General features: G+C 45.8%; 2 protein-coding genes and 1 long non-coding RNA gene across 8 annotated transcripts; 2 read left to right on the top strand and 1 right to left on the bottom strand.

Annotated features, from left to right (window-relative positions):
* The first annotated feature begins 1288 nt into the window (after window positions 1–1288).
* Window positions 1289–1657, top strand: LOC124689270 (ethylene-responsive transcription factor 14-like). The gene has a single exon (XM_047222826.1). It carries the CDS (start codon window positions 1289–1291, stop codon window positions 1655–1657), a length of 369 nt encoding a protein of 122 aa, XP_047078782.1.
* Window positions 1658–9407: 7750 nt separating this feature from the next.
* LOC124691353 lies at window positions 9408–12981 on the top strand. 6 transcript variants are annotated; one of them, XR_006998921.1, is made up of 4 exons: window positions 9408–9589; window positions 9660–9722; window positions 9818–11943; window positions 12021–12981. It is a non-coding gene; the product is annotated as an uncharacterized LOC124691353 (long non-coding RNA). The 6 variants fall into 6 exon arrangements; XR_006998918.1 differs by having other exon boundaries at window positions 9660–11943; XR_006998920.1 differs by having other exon boundaries at window positions 9408–9722.
* LOC124691352 (probable indole-3-pyruvate monooxygenase YUCCA9) lies at window positions 12112–14211 on the bottom strand. The gene is made up of 2 exons (XM_047224639.1): window positions 13094–14211; window positions 12112–12746 (listed from the first exon to the last, which is right to left on the bottom strand). Exons 1-2 carry the CDS (start codon window positions 14093–14095, stop codon window positions 12507–12509), a joined length of 1242 nt encoding a protein of 413 aa, XP_047080595.1. The 5' UTR covers window positions 14096–14211; the 3' UTR covers window positions 12112–12506.
* Window positions 14212–16996: the final 2785 nt, after the last annotated feature.

Genomic DNA, 16996 nt, shown 5'->3' with positions numbered 1-16996 from the left:
CCCAAGAGTAGGGAAGAGTCATGCGCCAACATAAGAGGGCACCTGGTCACCGACCTGGAAGCGACATTAGAGAGGAGGTTGTCTGAGGATCCCGACTCGTAGTTCCACGCGTGTGCCGAAAAGAGGTGTATGATTGAGGGGGCGGGGGGTCGAAACCGTTGTTTACCAACCAGATGAAGAATCAGCTTTCACCGATGATGCCCACCTTGTCGCCGCACCAATGTTGCCCACCAGCAACATGGCCATCAATCTCACAACGCATATGGGTGACAGAAGCTTGCCGATGTTGGCGCGAGCAGACCTTGTGGAGCGGTGGTGGATAAGAACAATGGACATGATTCGGGAGAGGAGGTGGAGACGGAGATCGTCAACCCACTATAGCCAGGCCAATGGAAGGCATGGATGTAAGCGGGAGGCTTTATGCATCATGTTTCAGGTGTGTGTTGTGTGAAAACAAGGTGCTTAGCGGCGGCGAAGGAGTTTGAGGTGGTTGGCGACACTTTTTGTGGTGGAGTAGGCCTTCATAGCCACTCGAGTCGGCTCTGAAGGCCCTATCTGATTTGTCGACAATGCAAATATCTATCTAATATTCTTATGTTGGATTGTGTTAACGGACCATATAAGTATATCATAAGAGACTGTTTCTTCCACGCTTCACCTTAATTATGTGCCACTATACCACCTTGTAGCACCAAGGGTGTGGCCGTTAAATTGTGTATAAATTAGACAGTGTTGTGTTTGTTATTTTAAGACCATGTACAACCTCCATCTAGAAATAAATGATCTAATTTCTCTTTAGGTACATATGTATCTAGACACATTTAGTATCTAGAAAATATTGAGTAACTTCTTTTTAAACCAAGGGAGTATATAATATGTATATTGTGTTAGCTTCATGCCAAATACTCCCTATATAACACATCTAAACAAAATAGAAATACTTTTCGTATTGTATGCACGTAAGCATGTATGCATGCACACATACACCTGAGCTTAGGTAGGCAGATAAAACGGACGTAAGCCTTTACGCTTCCTTGAGAATTGATGATGGATTCGGTTGGCCGAATGCTTAGATTCCGCACGTGCCGGGCCCACACCCAAACACGACATATCCCTTTCACACCCTTTTTAAACCCTCCTGCTCGCCATCTAATCTCCCTCACACCTTCCATCCAACTCCATCATCTGCTTAGGTAGCTTAGCTAGGGTTCGGTTCGACAACATCACTTGATCACACTGCAATTCTAGCTTGGGGCACTTCATTAAGTTCTTAGCTAGCTCAGCGATCATGGACGGCGGCGGCGAGCAGACCAAGTACCGCGGCGTGCGCCGCCGCACCTGGGGCAAGTTCGCGGCGGAGATCCGCGACTCGAGCCGCCACGGCGTCCGCGTGTGGCTCGGCACCTTCGACACCGCCGAGGAGGCCGCCGTCGCGTACGACCGCTCCGCCTACTCCATGCGCGGCAGGAACGCCGTCCTCAATTTCCCCGACCAGGCGCACGTCTACGAGGCCGAGGCCCGGCGCGGCGGCGGTGCTTCGTCCTCGACGGCGACGAGGCAGAGCCAGCAACGGCAGGTGATCGAGTTCGAGTACCTGGACGATGACGTGCTGCAGGAGATGCTCAACGACCACGACAGATCCAGCAGGAATAACTAGACAGATCGATGCATGCGTGCATGCGTGCGAATGCAGCGTATATGCATTCCGATGATCCGATCCATTACTAGGTACGTATATTGGTGTGTGTACGAGAGCTGCCATGCATGCCGATCCTTCAAGCTAGCTAGATCGTGCGTGTGTTCTGAGGATTCATCGATCAAACTACCACATATATGTATGATCGAGTGATTTGCAGTCAATAATCCAATATCAAGATTGGGTTTTAATCTCAATCATCGCACTGCTTACATCTTCAAGCTTAATCTCAAGATCGATCGACCATGTACATGACTCTTTCTTCGATTTCTCTGACTGTTAATTTGGATGTTCACTCACTAGACTAGAATGACCAGCTACCAAGCTAGTCACATCCACGTACTACACCGCTGCCGGTGGGATGGATCCTGGAAGCTTCATATTCAGGCGCTGCACGTACGTACGGCTGCTACGTACCTAGACGACGGATCGAATCAATATTTGGATCGCCGCCGGCCCCGGCCGAACTGGTGGCGCTAGCGTGGTGCAAATGCATTCACGGCTGCGATCCATGAAGTTTCTCCGAATTTGCCTGCATTCTGTCGATCACCACCAAATAACCAACACAAAGCTCTGTTATGCATATCGGTCATTAGCCTTGAACGGAACATGCATCACCAATATATTGTAGGGTTCATTTTTATTTTCCAGAACGAGTAGGGTTCATTATGTCATGGGTTTTTCTTTTCATCAAGGATTACAAACCCGAAACCCTATTTCATCCCATGATTAAGCACCAACACAGTGCACCTACTGATCGCAAAATAGTAACAAAATTTATATTTTTTTTACAACAACGAAATTTATGTTGGCAGAACGTGAATAAATTCCATCCGCCCAACGGAATTCCTATGTTGCCGGTGTAATTATCATGTGAGCCCTGGCAACTTCTTTTTAAATATTTCTTTCAGAAAATCTCCCACTGTTTAGTACCTGAATCCAATGGCCAGGGCGTCAGGTGCGGAAGCTAATGCCCTTACATTGGACCAATGTTTCTATCTTAAAGTAAATATTTCTGTCTAAAAGTAATGATTTAAACTAGTACGACCTCCGTCTCGGTTTATACGTCATGCGTGTATCTCTAGGTCATCAATTTAACCAACTTAAACACAAGATATGTATTACAAAACATATATCATTAGAAAGCTACCAGCCGCGGCCTCCCCCGCCTCCCGTCGGTGGCACATCGGTGGTGGCTGGTGGGGGACGGGCTGCGCCTTCCCCTCCCTTTCTCGCCGGTGCGGGGTGGTGACCTTGGGATCTTCCCGCGGCACGAGGACGCCCGGGGCAGCAGCCTCGGGTTCGACGGAGGAGGCGGCCTTCTTCTTCGTCGGAGGTGGTCGGCCAGGCTGGTAGTCCTGTGTGGGGGATCATGGGATCTCACACAGGTTTCCGGCAATGGTGATCTAGTCCGGAGTGTCATGGCGGCCGGTGAAAACTGAGCCTCGACCTCGGTCTTGGCGGATGATGGCAGCATCGGTCGACGTCGTTACCTTGTCGAAGGCGTCATCTTTGCCCATCTTGGCACTACACTCGGCAAGTTGGGGATGCGCGGCTGCCGGTGAAAACCGTGCTCCAACCTCGGTTGGCGGACGATGGTGACGTGTCGCGCTGCTACCTTCTTGAAGGCATCGTCGTCGCAATCTGTGGTCTCTCACTTGTGCTGCTCCGGGAGAAACCCTAGGTCCGGGTCTCCCGGATCGGACGATGGCGGCGCGCCCTGAGTCGTTCTACCTCTTGGGGCATCGTTTTTGGAGCAGCTGCTGGATGTTGGTGGTTTTCGGTGGAGTGGTGTTCATCTACCACATTGTTGGCGCTGAGTCTCAGTGGCATGGTGCTGCAGGGTATCAACGACAGATGCGGGATGATGTATAGGTACAAGATGGTGGAGCTATCTGACGTCATGGTGGCATCGATGGCAGGTCTTGCAAGGTTAATGCGTTGATCTCTCTTGAAGATGGAGTCGAAGAAGACGGCGGGAGCAACTCCTGTGGCGTGGGCGTTGGCGTGTGCTGAGAGTCTGCTCGACTGGATGTGCTTCTCACCTGCTATTGGACGGTTTGGGAAGGCATTTAGTTTTGGATGATGTGAGTTGGTTTATTGTCACCCCCTTCATCCCACTGTAGGTATAGTAAGGTTGCTTCGAGATTGATCTTTTGTATTATTTCTTGTAAGGTTTCATGAATAATCTAATAAAAAAAGCCGTGTGCATCCTTTGGATGCAGAAGCTGGGGCGATATTTCCCCCATTTCGAAATAAATATATCATTAGAAAGTTTAGATGTTATATTTTTAATGTTATATTTTTTATAGTATAAAATCTTATATTATATTGGATTGATATTATGTTATACTATGTACTTCCTCCGTTCCATAATTCTAGTCGCAAATTTAAATGTATCAAGACATATTTTATGCATAGATACATTTAAATCCGCGACAAGAATTATGGAATGGAGGGAGTACCATATATTGTTTCGGCACACACATATCAGTCATAATAAGTGTCAATCATAAATTTCAAGAAAAACGTTCACACAAGTATCGATCTGGATTAATCTAGCTTCTTTTGCGGTACATTTCCTTTTTTTTATCTAACCATAAGTGTTTATAATATATTGTTCGGGGTAACTGATCGAGCCTACGGTCAGACAGCCCTTGTCCGAGCCTTTGCCTCCGTGGTGTGTGCATTCACTAATATAAAATCAAACTAAGAAAAAAATACTATGCATAATATTATAATCATATACTTCACTAGTAGAAAAGTGGCCTACACCCTTTAGTCTCCATTGTAAAACAAACCCGGATTAATGGTCCCGCCACGTGGGCTGCTGCCGTGCGTCGAGCCAAATGACCTTTAGTCCCGGTTTGTAACACCAACCAGAACTAAAGACTATTTCGTTAATTTTTTTATCCATTTTTTCTAATTATTTTTTGCTTCCTCTATTTTCTATTTTTCAAAATTTCTAGTATTTCAGTTATTTGACAAGTTTAGTCTCTAACTACACTTAATCTCTAGTCAAATTACTTACCCGTGGTCAAACTTCCCGCTCGCTCATCCATCCTCCCACTACTTCAGCACAAGCACGCTTAACTTCCAAGTTTCTTTCCCGTCCCACTTCCAAGTGCTTCGTGCGCATGTTGTGATACTAGTATCATATCAATCCTATTTAACATGTTGGTCGATGTCACACTTATTTATTGTTCGAATTCCAAATAATTATTTTAATAAACAAAACTAATGACATAATAACATGTTGTGATAATTGTATTATAATTTAATTTTTTTAAATATTAACTTTTTTAATTTGTATTATAATTGTTTTTTAATTTTAAAAATTTTAGTAATTTTTTTGCCAAACTTGAAAATTTGAAAATCTAAAAATTGGCTAACTTTATGGTTAAGTAATAGTAATCTTTATGCATGATGCAATTATTAATTTAAAATTTCTAAAATATAAAATCCTGAATTTCTGGGCAAAAACTAAAATCATCCTGCTTTCATATTTTCATTTGAAATTTTTAGAATCTAAAAATTGACTAACCGGGTAAACCTCGGTGAAATCGGCTGTAACTTTTTCCCATGATCGTCTTGATATATTATACGCTTGTTTTCTACGTCGTATGTAAAAGTTAATGCCATTTTACCTTTTTCTATTTTTTTGTTCAAAAAAGTCAAAATTCAAATTTGTCAATCTTTCCTAATAGTAGGTTTCGTAAAATACATGAATCTCAAAAGATTTTATTTTTTGAATTTTCTATCATTTTGTTGAGGTGCGTGGGGAGCCAAAAAAACCCAAAAACCTTTAGTTCCAGTTCAGAGGTCACCGCCTTTAGTCCCGGTTGGCATTATAAACCGGGACTAAAGGGTAGACGTTTAGTTCCAGTTCAGAGGCCACCAATGTTCCCCATTTAACCCCGGTTCATTTTTAAATCGGGACTAAAGCTATCAGGGTGCTGGTCAAAAGACCTATTTTCTACTAGTGCTTTCTCCGTTTCATATTAGTTGTCACTGATAACGATGCATTCAGAACAAGTACTCCGATGCGTGAACATGAGCAATACTAATCTGATACTAGAGCACACTTTGGTTGCTGGTTGATTGTTTAACCCAAACGACATGAAATGCATTTCTCACTATGCAAAAGATTAGCAAGTGATAAATACCACATATTTGAGACAATTCCTTAAATATGAAAATTTAGAACGGGTCCCAGGTACATAAGAACATGTAACCAGAATGCATTGATAAAAAAATACTCGTGTTTTCAAATAATAAAATAAATAAACAAATATCTCAACAATGATATATCTCACGCGATGAATGGAATGGTAGGATCATTGACGACGGTCATGTCGCTGCCAGTGGTGCATTTTGAGATCATAAGCGAGCTGAGCATGGGTATTGGCATTCTCAATCTACCGATGCGTTTCAAGGAAAAGCTTCAATGCGACCGGGATTCCGTTGGGGTTGCACTCGGGTGCCAACGCTGTCATAGAAGCATGGCAAGTTTAACCCTCTTTCATCCTCGATGATCATGTTGTGAAGAATCACACACCATGTCATGATGTTCACAAGGTTTTTTTTTCCAAAACCGAGCTGGACCCCGAACAATGGCAAACCTTGCCTGCAAAACACCGAAAGGTCTCTTAATATCCTTGCGAGTTGATTCTTGAGTTTTGGCAAATTCAGCTTCTATTTTATCTTGAGGATCCTTCACAGACTTCACAAAAGTTGCCTACTCTGGATAGATGCTATCGGCTAGATAGTATCCCATTGTATATTCATTATTCATGACCTTGTAATTGCAAGTGGGTGCTTCCCTATTTGCTAGTTTCGCAAATAAAGGGGATCTTTGCAGCACGTTGATATCATTGAATGTTCCCGTCAAACCAAAAAAACAATGACAAATCCACAAATTTTGTGATGCGATGGCCTCAAAATCTTGTGATGCGATGGCCTCAAGTACAATGGTAGCATCTTTGCTCTTCCCACGGTACTGTCCATGCCATGCCTTGGGATAATCCTTCCATGTCGAATGCATACAATCAAGACTACCAAGCATTTCAGGGCAACCTCTTTTCTCATTTATCTCCATCAATCTTTTTGTGTCACCCTCATTGGAAGCTCGAAGATATGTTGTCCCAAATAACTTGATAATCATGCGAGCAAATGTAAGGGTATTTTACCCTTATCCATTATTTTGGTAACAATGACACCGTGCTAGAGTATTTGGTCTAATACATGTCTATGAGATTATTCCCCGGTATTGGCCAAAGAGGTAAAATGATGTATCAATGGAACAAGAAGGCAATAGGAGACCCCCCACTTTGACGAAAATCAACAAGGGTTTCTTCAGCACCTGGTCGGCCAGAGGCCCGGTCAGACCGGCCCTGGCACCGGCCAGCCCGGCGCCGACCGGCCCCTGGACTGGTGCCAACCGGGTCATGTCCAGTAAGCCAGCGGAGCCCTCTCGGTCGGGGCCCGGTCTGGACCGGCCTGGTCCGATCATACGCCCGGTCGGACCGGGCGCCCCGACGCCAACCGGGTCCTGCCTTGATCTCAACCGGAGGATGTACTGTGGGACTATTCCCTGCTCCGGTCAAGCTCTGGTCCCAGCTCCGGTTTGGACCGGCAGGTCCGGTCACAGGCCCGGTCTGACCGGCCCCTGCGCTGGACTGTCCGTTCCCAGGTCCGGTTGACCGGGCTCCTCGAAGAAAAAGCTGAGGTGGCAAGTTCCAACAGCCAGATTTTAAGTGGCAGTATAAAAACCCCTTCTCCTACCTCTGAATAGGTAGGCAACACACTAAAAAATGTTCTTGAGCTCTCTCTCTCACATACTCCATTGTTAGAAACACCAAAAGCCTCAGATCTACCTCCTCCACCCAAACTCAAATCCCTCCGGGGAAAAGATAGAGGAGGCCCCGATCTACCGTTCTACCAACTCAAATCTTATTCCCCCTTGTATTCATCAAGAAACTTGCTCTCTAGGATTCCTTGGAAACCCTAGGTGGGCAAGAGTGGTCCGGAAGCATCCGTGCTGTGGATTTGCTCCTGACAAGATTGTGAAGGTTTGGAGGCTACCTCAAAGTCTACCACAAGTGAGTGAGCTATTCGTTCGTGGGATAGGCTCCGGAGAATAGGGTGAGCCTTCGTGGCATTGGGGAATCCTTCGTGGGACCTCCACCCCTCCAAACGTGACGTACCTTCTTGCAAAGGAAGGGAACACGGGAATAAACACTCGTCTCTGCGTGCTATCGGTTATCTCTAACCGAACTCCTTACTTATGCTATAACTACCTGTGAGAGCCTTCGTGCTCGAGTTACTGGTATCCTCATATATGTTGTCTCACCTAGTTTGCATTAGGGTCACCTTTATATTCCGCAAAGCCTAATATTACAAAGAAAGAATTAAAATCTGTAGAAACCTATTCACCCCTTCTAGGTTTACCATCTCTGAACTTTCAGCAAACCTACGCACGGACTCTGTGTTTGTATCTTCACCAATTCGAAGATACTCATCGGCGTAATTCATAGGGATGCCTTACGCAATCACCCTCATGGCAGCCGAGATTTTTTGAAAGGGGCTGAAACCCATCACGCCGGAAGCATTTCTACATTGCTTGAAGTAATTTGAGTTGGCCACGCCTCACGATTGTGATGAACAAACTACGGTGCATGTGATACCTCCTACAGAATAGATGCGGCAGATAGGTAGGTATCTCGGCGAAGTGGTCCTCCATCAGTTGCTCGTGGTCATTGTCAAGGAGGCGATTCCGTCGGATGTGGTTCCGTCCAATCAACGAGTCGCGCCTCCGATTCAGCAGCTGTGCATGGTCCTCCAACACCTTGACGGAGAGAAGGTGGATGGTGGCCTCCATGTCATCGTCGTGGAGCAGCTCGTCGAGGTCGGAATCGTCCAAGCTCGACGAATCGGACAGGTCGACGTCGTTGAACTCGTTGGCCGAGCTCATCCTCGATTCCGCCGGCGCGGCGGCGGCGGGACCCGGAGCTAGGCGAGGAACCGCGGGCGGGATGCGGGGCGACCCGCGCTAGCTCCGCTTTGATGGGCTCGGCCGAATCGGGCGGTGCGGCGGTGGCGACGACGAAGTGTGCTGGCGGCGCGGGAGGATGGAGAGAGTGAGCGTTTGCGTGAGGTGAAATTTTAGCGCGCCCTAGATATGGATCCACTGTTCAGTTCGCTCGTTCGTCAAATACAGGCTGGATTAGGTTTTCGGTCTCAGACTGAATTTTCTTTTTTGAGTTTACCTCATTTACGGTAACTGATGGTGCCGTATGCCGAATCCATAAACTAACGGTTATTTTCCGTTGTAGGCTTTTTACTAACTGTATTAGAAATGCTCTTAGGAGCCCAGGCTAGGCATCATTTTTTTTTCTGAGGCATGAAGCCCACTAGCCCAGGACAACAACCAAACTAACTCTAAGTCTCTCCCTTACGTAAAATTGAACATATTGTAGATACTAAAAAATATAATTATATATTTATATGTCGATCCTTTTCCTATATTTTTAATATCCAAAAAATCGAAAATAGGTAAAGTATAATAGGAATCTCAAAGAGGGCTAAATAACACGAGAATCGGTATCAATAGAACTACGCCAAACATGGCCGGCCCATGGTTTCCACAGGATACGCCGACCAACTGGGGAAGCGTATTCACTGCCAAAAAAACTGGGAAGCGTATTCATCTCATCTCAGTTCCCGGCTGACCGCCTCTCTCCAATCCCCTATCCCCTAGGCGGAGGGTCTCTCTCTCTCCTGTCTCCATTTAGAGTTCGCCACGATCTTCAAGTTGTGCTTCTTCCGTGATTCATGGTTCCATATTCCAATCCGTCCGCATCCAGAAGATGTGATTCCGCCCTAAAATTCGAGGTAGCCCCCGCCAGCCCCGTTTCTTTGTTCTGCACCTGTGCTGATTATGAACTCACATGTTGATGGACAGTCTCGTGCACTCAACTTCCATATAGCACCACCGCCTCTTTGCGCCCATGCGTCATTTTTTGCTGTAATGCAACTACACTCTGCTCTTAATTTAAAATAATGGGTCGATTATTTGACTAATGTTTTGCTCCTAGTTTCAATTTTGGATAAGGAAATTAGCCCACTGTCATCACGGATATCTATAGACTGTAAAATGCCATCAAACTGAATGGAGGCTGATAAGTGAGATTTGGGGCCAACAGTTCGTGGACACGTTGACGGATAGCACTACTGTTATATAGCATGGTGCTATTTCCACTTGTTGGTTCCATTGTCAACATAAACGGGCGCCACACATGCAATCAAATGCAATGCATCTCTAACAGGGTACGTACACAGTACACGCTCTGGGAGTTTATTCAAACGAACATCTAATCGTACAGGCTGACCGGCTTCTTTTGAAACCAGGGTCCTGCCATTCTTCTTGTATCTTATTGCTTATTTTCGAGGTCACGTTACTCATCAAAAGGTTACTCATCAAAATTGTGTTCATATATGCCACTTTGTTCTCTGTATACATGTATAAATCCACTGAATTACTCCAAGGCTCCTTCATTCTGGATTAATTTGGGATTATTTTTAGGTGTGTTTGCAACTAGTATTTATTTACCTTCAGAGAACGAGAAGATCATCAAAACCCCAGTTGTTTGACAAAGTTTTCATGTATTCAGCATATGCAAGCACATCACAGAAGTGGTCTTATCATGACATTCTTCAGGGCACTAAGCGTTTGTCAAAATTTTCTATTCAGCACATGCAAGCACCTTTACCTTAGGGTTCTAATTCTGAGCATTTCTTGTCAAACTGACACCTATATGTTGAATTCCATTTTGTGAAAGAAAAATTGCAGTGTTTTCTTGGTGTCACACCCACATTTGGGCATTCATAATCACATCGGGGCAAATACCAGCCGCTTGTGCAGTGCCTGCCTCTAGTTGTTTGGTAACCATATAGTAGGAGTATTTTATTTTATCACATTATTGCCCATGACTTCAGTCACAAAAAAACGTTTCACAAGACTGGCTGTTAGCAGAATGTCACAGTTACATATCTGCTGTTGGTAAGGGTCTCAAGGTTGCACTCACGTGAAGCTAAAAAAAGAGTTAGGCAAGATCATCCTGATCGAAACACATTTAATTATCAACTTGAGCAAAAGGAATGTCATCTCAGAGTCAGCCACGCTCAACTTGACCAAAACATATTAAGGAACTTTATCCTTCTCTTTGTCAGTTTTTGGTCATGATTGTTCCAATCTAAATATGTTTGTTGTCGTTTACATCATGTCAGCAGTGTACTAATATGTTTTAAACTTTTAATGTCAAGTAGATGATAATATTCATGATTATCCTGATCTTGATCTGCTTTATTTCAGCCTTCCTGGTATACACCTATTTCTTTTGCTGAATAACATGATATGATTATACTCTTGCAAAGAAATTAAGTGCTATTCTTTACACATGGAGTCTGAATGCGAAATGAGTTATGACCATGTCTTTATCTACTTTTAATCTTGCATCTTCAAGAAGGTTGGTTAAACATGCTTTTCAGGTGAACTGTTTCATCTCCAGGGACTTGGAATATGTATGCTCTTGGTCTTATTTTACTAGTTATGCTTGCACAGAATTCTGATCTGAAAGTGCCAGCTCCTGTACAAGTCGTTTGGCGTGCTGCTGTTAAGCGTCTCATCCTTTGCAACCTACCCATCAAATCGAAACAATATCCATATCTCAGACTGTTTTACTTGTATTTTTCCTTCCCTGTGTGCCGTTCAAATATGCTGGCCTCTCTTGTTGCTGTCACCGAGTAATTGCGACGTGAGATGCGAGAAGGGGCATTGATGATGAGAAGCTAATGATGAAGTTGTGTGTGCAGAGTCTGCCAATGTCAATACATAACTCAGGCACATGGAAGGGGCTGCTGCATCTGGACCCTCCCCTACCTGAGTATATGCTTGGAAGGATGCCCTGTTTCTTAGAGTTTACCATATGAGTCTGTCACTCCAATTCTCTCTCGAGGTGAAAAGAAAAGGCTGAATTTTGTAACATGTCGTTTGGTGATTTTGGCAGGCAGGATCGGGGATTGATCGCATTCCGGTTGATTCAAATTCATCACATTCTGATTGATTAAAACTCATGTGCGTGCGCGTGTGCTTGATTGCAATTGCTACTGAACTTGTATGGATCATACAGAAAGAGACTGGTGCACGGAAGGGATTATCCTAACAACGCTCCGATGAACAGATCGAGGTCATCAACTTACTCCAGCTAATCGACACTCATCTGGAACTTTGTTACAAACCTGCTGATGGTATGTTTGTTGGCAGGGGGAGAATCATTCATCAGTGTATGGGTACAGTAATAGTAGGACACATGCATGACTCCTGAAGCTGTGGACGTGGGCCAAAAGACAGCGGCTAGATCCTCCTACTGACGGAGCTCATGATTACTGATTTTATTCCTACCATCATCAGCAGTAACATCCAACCTGTCGTCTCCTGTTCTAGTACCAGTATTCAAGACCAGGCCAGCTCGACGAGATATGCAGACTCACTGATTTATTGCAAGGAGTAGCTAGCTAGCTGGATTATTACGGAGGGAGGTGATGCAGATGCAGTGCCCATAAACACGGCAAAATTTTGGCTATGCTTGCCGGTTAGTAAGGATATATCTATGTAAGATAGTGTGGCTTCTGGTACCCATGAAAGTGACGAACTGACAACCCTTGTTTCTTGCCAGAATGTCTGAAGCAGCGAAGCATGCAGCCCAGGTCCATCCATGGTTCTCTGTTAAGGATGGCAATGAATCGATGATCATGTCTGTGCTTGCGAGGGTACGAGCTGTGCTACGGAACAGACCGCAGAAGACGATGGTGTGGTCTTGCTATGTTGGTGGTATGCCGTGGCGATGTCACTGGCGACCCGGACCGCGTCGAGGGAGACTCCAGACAGGCCCCGGCGTGTGAAGCCAACGGAATATAGCCCGGTCTCGCCTTTCCACCCCTCCGGGAACTCTGCCTTGGGGTACCCTTCTCCGCTGAAGAAGTCGCTTCCCTGCACACCAAAATACATCTTGTTAGTTAGCTTTGTTTCAATTTGAACAGACCCTGTAACTTATTCTTTAGTATCAGTTAAGTGTGCCATTATGGCTTTCCCCAAAAGAGAAATAGTACTATGTAGTGGAAAAGAAAACAAGTGGTGATTGAATTTGTTCTCTGGTTACTTTAATTGTGAAATGAAGTGATTGAGCAAGTGCAATGCACAGCTGCACACTTGTGCTTGTTGTCGCTGTCAGTCCATCTCGTTGTTTATGACTCGTCATCATCATGACTAGTACATGCAGCATTCCACGCTAATTTCATCATCGAGTAAAATGTATCTGTATGTTGTCAACAACGCACCTTGAGCCACTGTGGGACGTTGCTGTGGTACCCGGTGGCGAGCACGACGGCGTCGGCGGCGACGAACCGCCCATCCACCATCTCTGCCCCGCCGGCGACGAACCTCTCCACCCCGGGCACCACGGCGATCTCCCCGGACCGGATCTTCTCCAGCGCGCCGATGTCCAGCACCGGCGTCCTGCCCCTGGTGTTCTTCAGCTCCAGTGGTCCTCCACTATCCGGCCTCCTCAGCCCGAGCCTGGGCAGGTCGTGACCGAGAAACAGCCCCGCGAGGAGCACGAGGATGCGGTCGACGAGCCGGAGCGGCAGGAAGCGGAGCAGGAAGACTGCGACGGAGAAGGTGGCGACGCCGAGCATCTCGCGCGGGAGCACGTGCACGGCTTCCCGGACCACCATGGAGGGCCTGGCGCCGTGGTCGCACAGGTCCAGGCACACCTCCATGCCTGAGTTACCGCAGCCGACGACGAGCACGCGTGCGCCCCGGTACGACTCGCCGGATTTGTACTCCGACACGTGGGTCACCGGGCCTTTGAACGAACCGGCGCCGGCGAACTCCGGCACGATGCGCTCCGCGTTCTCTCCCGTCGCCACCACCAGCCACCGCCCGATGTACTCTGTGGTGTTCTCAGAGGGATCGGAAGCTCGGACGCGCCAGAGGCCGGCGGCGTGGTCGAATCGCGCGGAGGCGACGGACTGGCGGAAGCGGGGCTGGACGTGGAATGCGGCGGCGTAGGACTCCAGGTAGGAGACGAACTGGTGCTTGGTTGGGTACTCCGGGTAGCTCGCCGGGAAGGGCATGCCGGGGAGCTCGCAGAACTGCTTCGGGAGGTGGAGGCGAAGGCGGTCGTAGGTGCGGCGCTGCCAGAGGGAGGCGATGCAGTCGTCGCGTTCCAGAACGACGGAGGGCACGCCGTGGGTGTGGAGGCACGCCGCCGCGGAGAGCCCCGCTGGGCCGGCGCCCACGATGATGGGGCCGTTCACCCACATCGTCCGCGTCGCCATTTTTGTATATATAGTTGATCGGAGCAAGCGAGGCCGTTGCAGTGGTGGGACTGAATTAAATCTATGGATCGTCGGAGAAGAGGAAGAGGAGAAATGGAGTGAGGGGGAGGTGGGGAAGAAGGGTGAACCTGTTTAAATAGGGAGGGAGAGGCCGGACTGAATTCCCGCGCTTTTAAGATCGATGTATTTATACATTAGAGATGACAGAATCGGGCACTTTCAAGTTTTAAGTACAGTACGTTAATGTGACGCTGTCAATGTTTTCTCTAGGAATGTAACACTATCAATGTTTCCTCAATAGAGTAGTCATATTTTTATTTTGAACTTTCACTTCAATTTACTACCACTTTGCCCAGCATTATAAAAAAATTGTGAAACAGATTTGCATCTCGATGTGGAAGTTATGCCGCTAACCCGGTTGCCCTTGCTAACACCAATTTCTAACCTCGGCCTCGATGGTGAGGAACAAGCTAGCAACGCTGCCAAAGACGATTGTGTTTCCATGCTTGATGCTTCCAAAACACCGCCTTGCCGTGATCATAATCGCTACTCCCTTCCCTTCGATCCACAATAAGCGTCCGAAACTTAATATAGCCATTATACTAACTTAGTACTAAATCTCCGATATTATTATGGATAGAAGGGAGTAGAGATGTTCTTTTCCTTGGCATTGATGGAGTGGAAAGGATGACATCTTGCAACCAATCCATGAAGTCCTCCCCGACAACCAGTGGCGGGGAGGTGAATTGGATCCACGAGAGCAATCCTCTCACCTGTTCGATCCTCACACATCAACCATATGAAGATTGAAGAATTTGAACTGATGAGGGGCCCATGGCTTCCAGTTGAAGTTGGTGTTAGCGGGTTGGGTTAGAAGTATAGGTGTCCGAGTTGAACAAGTATAACCCTGACTTCGTACAAGGGGATGGTCGTGAGAGACTCATGATGATCACACTAACATGACGTAGACCCCGTTTGTCCAATAATTAAAATGGGTGATATGGATATCCAGGCCTGGTACACTAGGACAGCCATTGATACGAGGATTAAGTCTAAGGTTGTACCATTATTATTGTATCGTAGCATTGTTATTAGGAAATAATGTAGCCAGGTCATGTGGTGGGCCAAATTAGGGTTTTTAGTGTGTTTGTTGGGATTGGGCCTGTCCAACCCAGCTAGGGCTAGGCACATAAGTGGGTGCCCCAGCCCAATAGGGGCTGGCCGGCCACCCTCCCCCTCATATAAGGAGGTGGGACGGCTAGGGTTAGGGTAGATTAGATTGAATCCAGAATATGTAGTACAACCTTAGACTTAATCCTCGTATCAATGGCTGTCCTAGTGTACCAGGCCTGGATATCCATATCAATGGGTGCATGCATATCATCAGGTAAATTAATTAAATGTTTATGTTATGCTGGTATTGTAGTGCATGATGATAGTCTAGCATTTCTTTTGATATTTTTTTCCAATTTTAAGCCTGTTTGATCAAAATTTTAAGTATTCATGACTATATTTCACAAGGAACTAAAATGGGCGTGCCCGCCTTTGCCTGCAGACGACGAAGCAAGGAAGTTGCCGGAAAAATATTGGGTGGGATCTGCCAACTTTCAAGTGGCGTCCTTTTTTGTTTTTGAAATTTTGCATCACCATGATGCGAATGTGAGGTCGTGCGCGGCCCGTGATAAAAATCTCACGTTCCCTCTGCTTTTATATACAAGACCACAATGCATTTTTAGGTAGAGCTTTAACTAATAATTTGATTAACATAATATTAACATGAATAGGAATGTCAAAGTTAAGGAAGTGTTTGATGTTGGTGTAGAGATGCTCAGATTTAGAAGAGCAATGGTGGGAGAACTCAGGAAACAGTGGATTAGTTTGAAAAAAATGCTAGAAAGAGTTACTTTGAATAATGATCCTGATAGGTTGGTCTGGAAATTGACTACCACAGGAGAATTTTCAGTTAAATCTATGTATTTAGCAATGCAGTGTAATGAAGTGGTACCTTTCAATTTTTTGTGGAAAAGAAGAATACCCCTTAGAGTCAAAACTTTCCTATGGCTAGTGCTTAAGGGAAGTATTCTCACTAGGGATGTTCTGCTTAAAAAGGGGGGGGGTGAAATGTGAAAAGAAATGTCTATTTTGTGGTTGCAATGAAACCATTAATCATCTTTTCTTCAAATGTCCCTTGGCTACATACATCTGGAATGTAATCAGTTGCACTCTTGGTATGAATTTCCAAATTCAAACTGTTGATCAATGCATCTCCACTTGGTTGAAAAAGTTTGGGGGGGAGGGGGGGGGGAGAAAAGAGAATTTGTTACAGTGGGAATTGTTGCTGTTATGTGGAGTATTTGGAAAACAAGAAACTTGGCTTGTTTTGACAAGATATGGCCTGATGAACCTTTTGCAGGTGAAGGAGGGCGCTAGGAGTAGGCTGGAGTTCTGTGCTAAGGTGCTGGAAAGGGTAGCAAGGGAAGCTTTTGGAGCAAGAAAGAGTTGGATTGTCTGGACGCCAAGGTTGACAATGTAGGAGAGGAATAAAAGAAAAAAGGGGAGAGGAGTTGAGAGGAGGAAGGAAGAAGAAGCTGGCATGGAGTAGAAGCAAAAAAGCTGGGCTGTTAGGCAGCTCTATTTTTCACTCTTAGGATCGATGTCTGTTTTTAGTTTTCTCACCTCCCCTCTCTCTTATCAGCTGTTTGAAAGTGAACTTGGGTTTTATCTCGATCTGGTCGGTATGTAAAACCTTAAGTATGTGTGTCAGTCGGTGTGTCTGGTGGTTTTGTCAGTGGTCCTTGTAGAAGACAAAACTTGGTTTCCTTAATGAAATCGGGAAAAATCCCTTTTATCTAAAAAAAACATAGTATTAATTATATGTCACCAGAAATATACCATTAAACT

Source organism: Lolium rigidum, chromosome 2 (genome assembly GCF_022539505.1).
Source record: "Lolium rigidum isolate FL_2022 chromosome 2, APGP_CSIRO_Lrig_0.1, whole genome shotgun sequence".
NCBI lineage: Eukaryota > Viridiplantae > Streptophyta > Magnoliopsida > Poales > Poaceae > Lolium > Lolium rigidum.
This window is presented reverse-complemented; position numbering and strand designations above follow the sequence as displayed.